General features: G+C 40.4%; 1 protein-coding gene across 1 annotated transcript in view; it reads right to left on the bottom strand.

Moving 5' to 3' along the window:
* Positions 1-3,691: 3,691 nt before the first annotated feature.
* The window catches only part of LOC128659949 (oocyte zinc finger protein XlCOF6-like), a 133,223-nt gene continuing 121,913 nt past the window's right edge, over positions 3,692-15,001 (bottom strand). The window contains exons 3-4 of the mRNA XM_053713540.1: positions 12,381-13,706; positions 3,692-4,463 (exon numbers count right to left, since the gene is read on the bottom strand). Of these exons, the coding sequence (XP_053569515.1) occupies positions 3,871-4,463; positions 12,381-13,706 (1,919 nt within the window). The 3' untranslated portion in view covers positions 3,692-3,870. The remainder of the gene's footprint in view (positions 4,464-12,380; positions 13,707-15,001) is intronic.

The raw sequence follows: 15,001 nt of genomic DNA, 5'->3' as shown, positions 1-15,001 counted from the left end.
TCTCTCCAGAGTACTAGTACAACCTGACTCTGACCACAGAAAAGGTCATAGACTTAATTATCTATCAAAACAAGGCCCCATATCTGACTTGGAGCCGGCAAGACTCCAGGCGGAAACACCTCCACCCTATACCTCCTGACCCGGAGAAATCCTAAAAAAAGACTTCATTTCCATAGAAAGGAGAATATACCCTATGAAAGGGAAGAAACCAGAAGGACAACAACTGACCTCAAAGCCCAAAGCTACTGGTTAAGTGGGAAGAAAATCCCCAACACAAATATCCTTAAAAGGACCCCCCTACAAGTCACACGCCAACAGAGGCACAGCCAACCCATAAATCTGCAGAGCAGAGAACCCACAGGTACACTGGCAAAATGACCAGTGGAATGCAACCCTAAGGAGTACCAGTAATTGGAAATCCAATGCCAGCAGCTGGGTATGAACCCACACCCTTGAGGTGCAAATCATACGGGTAACCCCTAGATGACAAGGGTTACACTGTTGTAAAGAGTAAGAAAATACTCAAAAAACCAACCATGACCTGGTCAAGTAGACGGAGCAAGGACATAGTCCAAGTTCCCAGTACCATGGAATACCCCGACCAACCCTGAGATCCAGGATTCCAAAACAACCCAAGACTGGGTCAGGAAGAAGGAGTGAAGCCACATAAAGTGGAAATCTCAGGGAGAAACAGGTCTGGGTGCGTAAAAGTTCAGGAACCTTACCCTGGAACTAACCATCCCAACTGGCCAAAAAGCCAGACAAGGGAAATGGAAATATATCCAGAGAATCCAGACAGCAAGGAGAACTCAAAAGCCCTGACCAAAGGAAGGAACCACGCCTAGCTAAAACCCAACACTCCAAGGAGCAGGACTAGAGTCGCAAGAAGGGACTTCTCCGAGCCTCAGGACAACAGAAGAGATACTTTGAGGTCCCTTACAAGCAGGATCAGTCTCCCCATCAACTCCACACAGTCAGAGGGCACAGGGAAGAGAAAGGTGCTAAACCTTCCCAGCTCCAGGTAACCCTGAGCTAAACAAAGTACCCACAGGGATCAACCATCATCCAGGACGCCGATTCCAAAGAGGAGATCTAACTCACCCGGAGACATGTAAGGAGACCCAAAGGCCTCATAACTCAATTAGACCCTCACATCCAAGAGTAAAAGCTGTATCTAGATACACTAGAAACCGCTTACACATACACCTACAAGGTGCCAAGAGCTGCAATAGGCTTCAAATGCAAAACCTTCCGCATGCTGGACAGCTATCCATACAACTGTAGGATCAAGTCTCAACAGGACCATCCATGGACCTAAAACTGAAGACCAAACCACTCAAACAGCGGTGATGGGGCCTAAGCCCACCAAGCCCACCAACCCTCTCCCTCATGGGAACTCTAGGTTCTGATGAAATCAGATGACAGAGTGACGCAGCGGAACACCCTGCCCAGACATCTATGACTGGAGGCTATAAGGACTGAGACAATCCTTCCCACCTCACGAACCTACCAGTTCTTCTCGAATGCTTAGTGGAACATGAAAAACAATGATAACCTGAGAACTCAGCCCATCTACTGAACCAGCTCAGCAGAACAGCGCCATGTGTCTGAACTGCTGCAAAATTGAACGGATCTGATAGGACCAGCCTGTACCTGGAATCCTAACCATCAAGCTGCATAAACCTTCCCTCATAGGGGAAAACGAAACAGACATTTTTTAAACATAGGACTAACATGTCCAAACAACTTCCGCAGAAGTAACAAAGAGTATCAATTCCAGATGGTTCCCGAAGGAAACAAAAAACAAATAAAAGAAATCCATTGGATACAAAATAAAATATAAGGCAACCCGACGGTTAACGTCCAAAAAAGACACAGGCCTACCCGTAGGACCAGCCAAACAGAGCCCCATCTTACAAAAACTGGGAAAGAACTCCATATAAGGACAATAGGAGATTACCTCATCCCCATATGTCTAACGAGTTGTACAATTCTGACCATCAGACTGAAAATTCCCATATCTATGAACTATAGGGTCATTCAGTAACTCAAACAGATGTCTGAGCAATACGCGAAGGCACGCAATCCGGTACCGAAAGGCACAACACTCTGGAATAGAACCCTTAGGATACTGCAGAGGCCCAGCCCAAGGTGGAATACCCGGGACAAAGGGGCATGAACACATTCTCAAAGACACGTATGCAGACGAGCAAGCGCCAACATTATCTGAAGGCTAAAACATGCTGCAAACTGTGGGGGGAACACACCACCCCACGTGGAGGAACTATAAACTGGGCTACGTGCATGTGTAGGAGGAAGAATCGGTAGGGAACTCGCTCCCTTGGAGACATGACCCCCAGAGGCGGATGGCTCAGCAGATCCCTGGTTCCCTGAGCCCGAGGAACTGGGTGCTCTCATATGGCATATGGAACAAGAATGGTTGACTGAAGTCAATGAGGCAACACTGGATTCATCACTGGACAGAGAATCTGAATTAGATATTATAATTGTGTCGGAATCAGAGTCATCTGTAACTGAATCTGAAATGAGTACAGTCTCAGCATCAGTATCCCTCATAACTGTAACGAGGATAATAATCCAATAATCCTCCTCAGGAGATATTAAACCTCGATTCCAAGATCTAACAGAGACTCACTGAGACCCCTTCAAGTGTGATGAATACGCATTGCCTCTGCTATGTACTTGAGAGAAGAAAGCAGGCAGCGGACTGAAGTTCGACAACGCTAATTGCTTGAGGAGCTGATAATATGAGTCAGGATGGTTTTGCAGAAAGAAACTTCCTGCATCTCTGGACCTTAACTTTCATACAAGCCCTAACTGAGAGACTGACAAGACTACTTAAATTCCGAAGAGTACTACCCTCCATAAGAGACAAAAAACTAAAATGAAAAATGCTGACACGTCTCTGCCATCCTCCTGAGACAAAAGGCAAAGAATGACTGGGGGATGAGGGGAGTGGGAGGAGTATTTAAGCCTTTGCCTGGGGTGTCTTTGCCTCCTCCTGGTGGCCAGGTTCTTATTTCCCAAAAGTAATGAATGCAGCTGTGGACTCTTTCTATTTAAGAAAAAAACATTGTATATCATTATATAGTCAAAAGCAGCATTACATGATATATGCACACAATGGTATAAATATACCTTGTGCTCTTGATACAAAGGGATTTATCAGATATATAATGCCCCCTAGTTATAGTAGCCATTTAAATTAAACTGATTATGGTCACGTATGTACCGCTTACTGATATTGTGTCTTATTAAAAAAAAATCAGTTTCCCCTCAGTAATTCCTCTGGTATATAACATGTACAATGCTATGCATCTATTTCTATAAGAAAAGGTTTATCCACATTATGTGCAAATTAAATATATCTCCCAGATGTCAATCATTTGAGACTGATGTTCTTGTTTATATAATTCTCTAATACTCTATTCATATAAAGACTCTTTATTCTGTAAATGTAATTATTTCCTCCCCTATGTAAATCAAACGTACAACTCCTAACACTGGTATATTAATAAACAACACTGGGGGTGCTTTGGTGATGAATGGTTGTGTAAGTGGTCAGTATGAGGACAGATCTGTATATTCCTGTGTGGTGTTTGGATTCTATCACATTGATATGAGAGAAACTGAGGTGCACATATATAGAGGAACAAAGGACAACAGGAGAGCACTTCCAATCTGGGGCTTTTATAACTGGGATTTAGAAAGTATTATTTACAATTAAATCTCTTTTGATGCTTCTACTTAGAGAGTTTGTCCACTTTAGGATAACTGTAAAAAGGTTTGTACACTGTGTATATAAAGTTTATTTGTGTGTAAATATTTGGTATTTTGTGATACCTGATTTCAATAATAAACCTTTTTTCCACTTTCTAAACATATGAAAGGCTTTTGTCCTGTGTGAATCCTTTCATGAGTTTTTAGATTACTCTTTACTGTAAAACTTTTTCCACACTCTGTACATGTGAAAGGCTTTTCCCCTGTGTGAATCCTTTCATGATATTTCAGTCTACCCATTTGTTTAAAACTTTTTCCACACTCTGTACATGTGAAAGGCTTTTCCCCTGTGTGAATCCTTTCATGATATTTCAGACTACCCATTTGTGTAAAACTTTTTCCACACTCTGTACATGTGAAAGGCTTTTCTCCTGTGTGAATCATTTCATGATATTTTAGACTACTCATTTGTGTAAAACTTTTTCCACACTCTGTACATGTGAAAGGCTTTTCTCCTGTGTGAATCCTTTCATGACCTTTCAGACTTCTCATATGTGCAAAACTTTTTCCACACTCAGTACATGTGAAAGGCTTTTCTCCTGTGTGAATCATTTCATGATATTTCAGATGACTCATGGTTATACAACTTTTTCCACACTCTGTACATGTGAAAAGCTTTTCTCCTGTGTGAATCCTTTCATGATTTTTCAGATTACTCTTTTCTTTTTTTTTTAAATCATCTTTATTAAACTCCAACAGATTTATACCTTTTCGATAATTTCCAAAACAAAGAATAAACAGTCAAAGATACATCAGCAAGCAAAAGAAATAAAGAAAAAATAAAAAAAAGAAATAAAATAAAAATACTATGAATTAAATTCCATTCTGTCATTCCTAAATGCTTATAATTTCTCTGTTGGAGTATATTTTATCCCCATTTTTTTTTTCCCCTCCCTCCCCTCCCCCCAACAGAACCGTCAATATCAATATCACAACTATGGCCAGGAACAAAGCCAGGAGCAATCTTTCCCTCTCCCCCCACCCCCCCCTCCTCTGAGCATATATCGTCATCCCTGGAGATTTACATTGAAGGTCATGTCTTGTAGATAAGATCCTAAGCTATCTCAGGTGATAGTAATATCAACGTGTTCAAGGTTAGTCTTGCGAGGGGGAAAAAAAAAAAAAAATAAAAAAAAAAAAAAAAAAAATATATATATATATTTATAGATATATAAAAATAAAAAAAACAAAAGGATTCTCCTGTATCGTACCAGGAGAAAGAGAAAAGATAATGTGTCTTGCTTTTACCATAATCCCAAAAGTACCAGTTCTGAGTTTTGAAAAGGAAATATTACTTGATCAATTTCTGGCGGTGTAAGGGATTTAATAAATGGTGCCCACTTATTAAAGAAGGACTGAATATCCGATTCCTTATCAATATTGGTGTCTCGCTGCTCTATAATGCATTGCTTTTTAAGAAAATTTTTAATCTCTGGTACTGTTGGTAAGTTTCTTGACTTCCACTTCTTGAAGATTAAATACCTAACTGCCAAAATAATTATGGTAATTAACTTTCCATTGGGGCTATGTTCTTCTGGATTATTTAAACAGAATATAACCTGAACCAGTGAAAGACCCAGAGGGGAGATTTTAAGTGACGTTCTTGCCCAGAATTCAACTTTATACCAGCATTGTCTAATCAATGGACAATCCCAGATCATGTGTCTCAGGTCTGCGGCCTCCATGTAACACTTAGGGCATTTATCAAAATTTAGATTCTTGAACTTAAATGCTTTCTCAGGGGTATAATAATATTTATGTAAAAGTTTTAGATGAGCCTCTCTCCAGGTGGCTGAGATTGTGGCCTGAGATACTCTACAAATAGAGGTTTTTATGAATTGGCTGTCAATGTGCTCTTGTGGCAGGACCAAGCTCCAAGCTTGGGTTAACTTTCCAAGGAGATGTTCCCCTTTGCCTTCCCCCAGTAGATGGTAGCATGGGGTAATTGACATTAACCCGTTCCTTACCAGCGTCAGCCAGAGCTCCAGCCTACCCAGGTCACACCGCCAGTTAATTGGTCTCATAGTATCTGTGATGTAGTGCCTTACCTGTAGATAGGCAAAGAAATCCTTGTTTGAAAGATTAAAGTTAGTTTTAAGTTCATCAAATGCTATAATACATTTTCTCTCTTGATCCACGAATTGTATAAGTCTGTTTAATCCTGATGCGTGCCAATGTTTAAACACCGCTGAGTCTATGCCTGCCTGAAATTTAGGATTACCTATTAACGGTAAATATTGAGATATCTGGCAGTTAAAATCAAAGATCTTTCCTATTTTCTTCCAGGCCCTCAGGGGATTTGAGAACATTTTAAGTGCTCTAATATTAACTGGCCACTCTTTAAGTTCACAGTGTAGGAGAGCTATAGGTGTGTATGGATAGCAAATTTTCTCTTCTAATTTGTTGTTCAGGACATAGTCTCTGGAACAGATCCAATCCGCCGTTATTCGCGCTAAGAATGCCAGATTATAAAACTTTATGTCCGGCAATGCAAAGCCTCCACAAGCTTTAGAAGATGACAATTTGGTCAGGGAGATTCTGGGTCTTGCTTTTTGCCAAATGAACCTCCGAAGTAAGCTATTAATTACTCGTATGTCCCTGTCCAAAAGCATTATCGCCGTGTTCTGTAGAACATATAACAGTTTTGGAAAGAGGACCATCTTGAAAAGTGCTATCCGTCCAGAAATGGAGAGTGGCAAACTCTCCCAGTTTCTGAGCTTTTCCCTGAATATTGATATGATTGGTAGGATGTTAAGCTTATAAAGATCTTTGGGATCACTCGGGATGTGGATACCCAAATATTTAAATGAATCTTTTACTAATCGGAAGGGAATATTACTGGGAGAGGAACTGTTTTTTTTAAGCCAGCATAGTTCTGACTTTGTAGTATTTACTTTATATCCAGAAAAGGACCCAAATTGATCAATGATTTGTAGTAATTTAGGAAGATTTTTTTTACTGTTTGATAGATAAATTAGAATGTCATCTGCATATAGGGCTAACTTTATTTCATAATCCTGTATTTTAATACCTTCTAGTTGTTGCCTGATCGCAGTTGCCAAAGGTTCAATGCAGATGTTAAAGAGGAGAGGAGAGAGGGGGCAGCCCTGACGGGTCCCCCTGCCCAGTACTATCTGGGATGACAACAAGTTATTTACGATTAGCCTTGTATAAGGCTGTTTATAAAGATTTTTGATAAAGTGAAGGAAATTACCTGTGAAGCCAAACTTCACTAATGAAGTGAAAAGATGGTCGTAGTGAACGGAATCAAAGGCCTTCTCGGCATCAACCGAGATGACCGCTAGATCTGGTGAGGTCCTTCCCCCTCTTCTCCCCTCCTCCTCATTATTAAAAAGATATTCTGATGTTACCAAAATCTCTCTAATTTTAGCTGCAGAATTTCGAGCATTTAAGAAACCAGCTTGGTCTTTATGAATGATGTCACCTAGTATTTTTTGTAACCTTTGAGCAATGATTGATGTAAAGATCTTGTAATCAGAATTTAATAGAGCAATTGGTCTATAAGACCCCCTTGAAGTTGGATCCTTTCCACTTTTAAGTATTAGGGTTGTGTAGGAGGATGTAAAAAGTTTTGTCATCTCTTCTCCCTTTATATAGATAGAATTATAATATTTACAAAGATGGGTTGATATTTCGGGAGATAGTATTTTGTATAGCTCATTGGGTAACCCGTCTGGCCCAGGAGTTTTATTCAGAGCGAGGTCAGAAATTGTTTTTTTAATTTCTTCCTCTGTGATTTGCATATTGATAGCTTCGGCTATGTCAGTAGGTAGCTTGGGGACTGATATTTTACTCCAAAAGTCCTCTGCTCGAAGTGAATCTGAATATCTAGATGAATAGAGTTCCTGATAATATTTTTCCATTTCTTGCGCTATTTCTTCATGCTTAGATACTTCCTTCCCTTCTAGCACCAGTTTTTCGATTAGCGAAGACTTTTTCTCGCTTTTGACCAATCTAGCTAGGAGTTTCCCAGATTTATTGCCATATTTATATAATTTGGACTGTAGTTTTAGTTCATTCTGGGTTTCTCTGTATAGCAAAAAATCATCTTTGTTGCTTTTTGCTCTGATATACTTGGTCCAATTTGCAGGAGTTGAGTCAAGAAGGAATCTGTTATATGCGTTTATAACTGCATGTGTTAATTCCTTATCTCTTTGTTGCCTTTTTTTATTTAATATGGCCATATAAGCTATGATTTCCCCTCTTATTACTGCCTTTGCTGCCTCCCAAAATATGGCAGGACGATCTCTATAATCTGAGTTGCAGAGGTCGTAGTCATTAAATTTAACTCTTAGCCAGTTCTTGAATTTCATGTCTGATGCTAAGTGAGAGGGGAAAAAGAAGCGATTTAACTTAAACTTAGGCTGTTTATCTTGGAGATCTAAAGATATTGGCCCATGGTCAGATATACATATAGGAAAGATTTTTGCCTTAACCTCGAATGTGCAGAGTCTTTCGTCTATCAAAAAAAGATCAATCCTTGATAATGTTTTATGGGCTTTAGATAGGCAAGAATATTCTCTAGCATCGGGATTTTGCATCCTCCATATGTCCCTAACACCTAAGTTTTGCATAAGCCTAGTGAAAATTTTAGATTCCAAGTTGTCTTTTTTATGTTTTTTCTGTTTTGTGTTTTGTCTCAGCCTGTCAAGTAGACACTGTGGAGCCATGTTGAAATCTCCTGCGAGAATAAGGTTACCCTCCAGTACAGAGAGTATCTCTGTCTGTAATTGATTCCAGAACTCTGGATCAAGAGTGTTAGGTGCATAAACATTACACATTGTGAACACACGATTATCAATTTTTATTTTTAAGATCACTGATCTTCCCTCTGGGTCTGTCCCAACATGCAGAATTTCTGAATTGATCTTTTTCCCCACCAAAATAGCTACCCCTCTCTTTCTCCCCTGTCCTGAAGTGGCGAACACTTTCTTAACCCATGATGTTTTTAACTTCAAAACTTCTTCTAGGGTAAGATGCGTTTCCTGGAGGAAAGCTATTTCTGTATTCATTTTCCTTAATTGAGAAATGATTGACTTCCTCTTTATAGGAGTGGTGATACCTCCTACGTTCCAAGATACTATTTTAAAATTAAGCATTTAATTTAGTAGATAGATATATGAAATTGGAGAGAGAAAAAAAAAAAAAAAAAAAATAAATAAAAAAAAAAAAAAAAAAAAAAGGGGAAACCCCCCGCAAGACACCTACGCTATTTTGGGCTAGTTTCGCTGTCAGCATTACCTTAAAAGAAAGATAAAAAACAATGACAGTGAGTCCTTGATATCTGTTCGGTTTACTCACTAGAGCTTAATTGATTTAAGAATTTTTCTGCCTCTTGTGCACCTTCAAAAAGGTGAGTTCCTCCTCTGGCAAAAACTTTAAGTTTAGATGGGTACATAATTAAGGCCTGATAGCCCTGCTGAATAAATTTAGAGCAGATTGGAGCAATATTTCTTCTCCTCGCTGACGTCTCTGCTGAATAGTCTTGAAATAGGAGAATCTTGTTCTCTTTAAACATGATGGGCTGATTTTTACGAAAATGTTGTAGAAGGGTTACCTTATCAGTGAAATTGAGCAATTTGGCTATTACTGGCCTAGGTCTATTATTGCCCCTATTATCAACCTGCATCCTCCCTATTCTATGGGCCCTTTCTACCACTATTTGAGCATTGCTAGGAGGGATTTTAAGTAACTGTACTAAAGTGTCTGTGATAAATAAATTTAGATTCTCAGGCTGTTTCCCCTCAGGTATGTCAATAATGCGGATGTTGTTCCTTCTGGCCCTATTTTCCAAATCTTCAATTTTGATTTGCATTTTGGACAGACTAGTTGCGGTGGCATCTATGCTTGCACTATGAGTAAGTGTGACATCCTCAAGATCAGAGACCCTTTGTTCCACTTCACTAATCCTGTTAGTGAAGTGTCTCAGTTCTTGCGATAGTGATACAATTTCTTGTTTGATCTCTGCCCTAAGGGCATCAAACTTAGGATTTAAAGCTTCTGCAATGTTTGTCACCAGAGCCTGCATGTTAAATGTTTCACTTAAGTGTAAGGGATTGGTTGGGGTTGATTGTTCCTCTGTGGGTAGCTCTATGCTATTTTTATTTTTTCTATCTCTTACTTTAGCTGTCATGGCTGGTGGGGGAGTCCGAGAGTGGCTGTGGAGGAATTTGTCCATAAGACGTGATAATGGTGTGAGTGATGATCAATTATTAACTTGTGCTGTGCTGCAAAACATTCGTGATTTTATTGGAAGGGATAGGGATGTGAGTGACAAGTGAGTGAGGAGGTTTAGGGGAGGGAGTGAGGAGAGTGAGGGACGGGGGAGAAGAAAAGAAAAAAAAAAAAAAAAGGGGGGATTTATATGTTGGCACCCTTGGTTTTAGTGAAGTGATGTGTGTGGCTTCCTATAATTGAGAGTCCCCATACCAGTCAGAGAGCCTATGACGTGTAGCTTAGAGACAAGAGAACCAAATCCTTCTCTAAAAAAAAGGAACTCAGGTTTACTTTAATATCATTAGGTTCCCCTAATCAAAGTAAGTAGGTATAGATTTTAGTTCTCTTATTATTTTTGTTATATTAGGCCTTTCTTACCTTTATAACTAAAATCTAATATTTCCAGGCTTTTAGATATATTTTAAGTGAAGGGAAACCTGTGTCCTGGTTTTTCGAATCTCTAAGTGTGAAATTAGACCAATTAATCTTGGGACAGCGTATCTGCCTAGACAACAAAATCAAATTGCTCTTGTGCCACAAGAAAAACACAGTTAGAAGAAATTGTTAGTTACAGAAAAGAAGAAAAAAAAGAAGGATAAAAGAGTAACTTAGATCCTAAACATTTAGAACAGAATATGCAGTGTATTAGATTTTCCTTAAAGCTTATAAATTTTAGGTATGCATTTAATCAATATGTTAGGAGATGAAATGTCCAGCAGTTAGGTTGTTATTCTGCAAGCAAGATAAACATGAATGTCCATATTAGTTTAATAGCAGATTTTTCATGGTGAAAGCAGCTGTTAATCTGTCAGCCAGAAAATAAACAATCAACGTTAGTAATATGTTCATTAGATGTAAAGCAACTAGCTCTTTCCTCTTCCCTTCTCTTTTTCTCCTCCTCTCCCCCTATTCTTTTAGCCTTTACCAGAGTTCAAGCCGGTGTTAGTAAAGTTTACAGATAGTCTGAGAGATAAAGCTCTTATTTAAGTGGACCGCGGTCCACTGTGGTCCGTCCAGTTCAGTGCAGTATGAGTAATATAGGGCTACTCAGCCCTTCCCCTCCTTTCCTTTCCCTTCTTCTTCTTTCCCCTTTTACCTTCCCCCTTTTATGACTTTGGTAAGGAGATTCTTGATATTAATATTGGGAGAAGAATATGATATCCCTGTCTGCTCCCCCAACTTCACCCAGGCAGCCCATTCAGTTTAAGGTGCACAATGATAAGTCCTTAAAGATGCATAGTTAACTCACCTCTCCTCGCCAGCTGTACCCCGTGTTCTATCTTGCCCTGGAAGATGGGGTTCTTGAATATACGGTGAGTGTCTCTCCTACCTGAGACCTGCAGATGCAGCTCCCGCAGCTTTAGGTGCCTCTGCCTTGTCTTGACCTCAGGCAGCTATTTATCTCTCCCTCCCTCACGCAGCAGCGGTGGGAGAGAGGGAAGAGAAACAAGAGGCAGGCTTCCTACGTGCAGGGGCTTTTTCCTTCGTTCCTAGCCCTCCAGATAGCGCTTACTCCAGTCCCTCTCACGCAGCACCGGTGGGAGAGGGATGGGGTGATCTGCGCTACAGCCAAAGATCCAGCGAGGAGTCTCAAGGGGAGGGCCACCTCAGGGAGACATGTAGGATTCAGTATCACTCCGCAGTGTGAGTTCCGTGATGCCGGGCACGCTGGCGGGAGGGGTGAGAAAGGATTCAACCACAGCGGTGGGTGGGCCCGTCTGTACTGACTTTGATGCAGTTGGTCCTCTGTTGGATTAGGACCCAGCCTCGCCTCTGCTCAGTTCGTGGGGGAAAGGGGGAGAGCAGTGTGCGCCGGGCAGACGCAGTCCGGAGAGCCCGCTGCAAGCAGACCCCGGCAACAGGAGATGAGGTACGTGCTGCAACAGATGCGGCTTCAGTTGTTGCCGTCTAATGTTGAACTTTCCTTTATTTCTGTCCTTAGCTGAGCAGAGGAGCAAAGGGATCTTCCAAGGTAAAAGGGGTTTCTCCTGGGTTATTATCTATGCCTTTTGAAGAGGTAGTGGGGGTTTAAGTTTACCCGGCAAATTATGTCTATGATTCAGAGCAGTTGGTTAAGAGTGCCGGGTAAGCCAGTTGGCCTCGATTCGTCTGTTTGGGGGGATATCACCTCCCTTCTTGCAATAACAGCGGGATGGAGTTTATCGCTGTTCAGGTTCAGGTGCGTTGTCTTGGCTAACCCGTTAGCTATCCCCTAAACTGGGGTATGGCGCGAAAACAACCGCCAGCAGCTGTAGGGCTGAAACAGGTAGCTCAGCAGGTAGCTCAGCAGGTAGCTCAGCAGCACGTGCTTGCTCCTCCTCTTCCACCGGAACCCAGATTACTCTTTTCTGTAAAACTTTTTCCACACTGTGTACATGTGAAAGGCTTTTCCCCTGTGTGAATCCTTTCATGATGTTTCAGATTACCCATGTGTGTAAAACTTTTTCCACACTCTGAACATGTGAAAGGCTTTTCTCCTGTGTGAATCCTTTCATGAGTTTTCAGACTACTCTTTTCTGTAAAACTTTTTCCACACTCTGTACATTTGAAAGGCTTTTCTCCTGTGTGAATCCTTTCATGATTTTTCAGATTACTCTTTTCTGTAAAACTTTTTCCACACTGTGTACATGTGAAAGGCTTTTCCCCTGTGTGAATCCTTTCATGATATTTCAGATTACCCATGTGTGTAAAACTTTTTCCACACTGTGTACATGTAAAAGGCTTTTCCCCTGTGTGAATCCTTTCATGATATTTCAGATTACCCATGTGTGTAAAACTTTTTCCACACTCTGAACATGTGAAAAGCTTTTCTCCTGTATGAATCCTTTCATGAGTTTTCAGACTACTCTTTTCTGTAAAACTTTTTCCACACTGTGTACATGTGAAAGGCTTTTCCCCTGTGTGAATCCTTTCATGATATTTCAGACTACCCATTTGTGTAAAACTTTTTCCACACTCTGGACATGTGAAAGGCTTTTCTCCTGTGTGAATCCTTTCATGACGTTTCAGATTTCTCATTTGTATAAAACTTTTTCCACACTCTGTACATGTGAAAGGCTTTTCTCCCGTGTGAATCCTTTCATGAGTTTTCAGACTACTCTTTTCTGTAAAACTTTTTCCATACTCTGTACATGTGAAAGGCTTTTCTCCTGTGTGAATAATTTCATGAGTTTTCAGATTACTCTTTAGTGTAAATCCTTTTCCACAGTATGTACATATGAAAGGCTTTTCTCCTGTGTGACTCCTTAGTGTAAAACATTTGCCGCACTCAGTACATGTGTGTGGTTTCTCACCTGTGTGAATTTTGTAGTGTTCTAGTAGAGGAGACTTCCATCTAAAGCTTTTCTCACACTCTGTGCATTGAAAAGGTTTCTCCTTTATTTGAATCATTTGGCTAGACTGTAGACTTTTCCCTTCTTTAATATGTTTTGAAAACTCAGTAAATGTGTGTGGTTTATCCTCTGGGATAATAATTTCACTAGATAAGGCATAAATGTTTTCCTCTTGTTTGATGACTAAATTACTCTCTGTACATAGTGATTGCTGCCCAGTTCCTGCCAATTCACCATCTTCTTTAAATATCTGCTGTGATATCCCCAATGTTTGTGAATAGTCATTGGTGTCTAAGACTGTAGTGAAGGATAGATATGAACTATTGACCTGTTTGTCTACATGAAAAGAAATGGAATAAAGAAAAATAAGAATGTTTATTAAAAAGATCATACTCAAAAATGTCTTCAGTTTTTAAATTTTTAATGTATTTACCTTTAAATCACAAATTAAAAAAGCATGACATAGAATGTAAACATTACTACATCATAGTAAACTAAATTACTGATGAAAACAAGTTATAGGGCCCCATTAAACAAGGTGCGTGTGGATGTTCTCAGCCAGGGAACAAGTGCATCTATATTCAGGGCAAGAGAGGTGGGATTCACCATCCTCTTTTAACATTGCACAAGCAACTGCAAATACAGCCCTGCCCAGGTCATGCTCAACCAGTTGAGTGAGAACATGATGTCTTAATCATCACAGACTAATGATCAGTGTGAGATGCTTTGAGAGGGTAAGAAGCAGTGACATTATGATAATCTTTAGCTTTTGGCTGTGGTTGTTCTATTTATATAAACAGCCAAAAATGTTATTAGTTTAATAATAGTCACTGTAAAATTAAGCACACAAATCAGTGGTGGTTCTGGGTTGAGAAACACTGGGGGAGTTGTGGGTTTTCCATGAGCGAGGTCAGGGCAGGGGAAGATGGAGTTGCCAGTGTTCTGAGTAATGAACCAGGTCAGGGGGTGAGGTTAGGCAGCTGTTGGACATGATCTGTCTAAAAGGACAGATGGGGAGTAGTATTTTTTTACCCTCCTTCTCAGCCCAATGGAGGTTGCTCCATCTTTTTAACCGTCACTGACACAAATATACTTAAAAGATGCAGATATAAATATAATAGTTTATTTGTTTAATAAGTGATATATTCTATTTTTCCAGTAATTAACCCCTTAAGGACCAACGACGTACAGGGTACGTCGTACAGAAAATGGTAGTTACCGACGTACCCTGCACGTTGTTAGTGTTTTCAAGCGGTGGAAGCAATCCTGATCACTTCCAGCCACTTTCATGTTATTGCAGTGATGACTTGATATTGAGGCATCCTGTAATAAAAAAATTTAGCCATCCGATGCAAAGAGAGCGCCTCTGTGGCCCTCTCTGCATTGGCCATCAATGGTCACAATCATTGGTGGGTGGAAACAGTTGCAGGGAGGCGGGTGGGCAGCCATTGATGGGCATCAGAGGGGGACAGGATCACGTGTGGAGGCGGGTGGGAACGCTACACTATGGTACAATTTTTTTAGGATAAGGTGGGAGAGCTAAGGGGGGAATTTTTATCTAAGGAATCTGGGAAGGGGTGGGGGTTGGTTATTTAGGGGGGCAGCTACACTACAGAAAAATATAAAAAAAA

The sequence above is a fragment of the Bombina bombina genome, chromosome 5, assembly GCF_027579735.1.
Source record: "Bombina bombina isolate aBomBom1 chromosome 5, aBomBom1.pri, whole genome shotgun sequence".
Lineage (NCBI taxonomy): Eukaryota > Metazoa > Chordata > Amphibia > Anura > Bombinatoridae > Bombina > Bombina bombina.
This window is presented reverse-complemented; position numbering and strand designations above follow the sequence as displayed.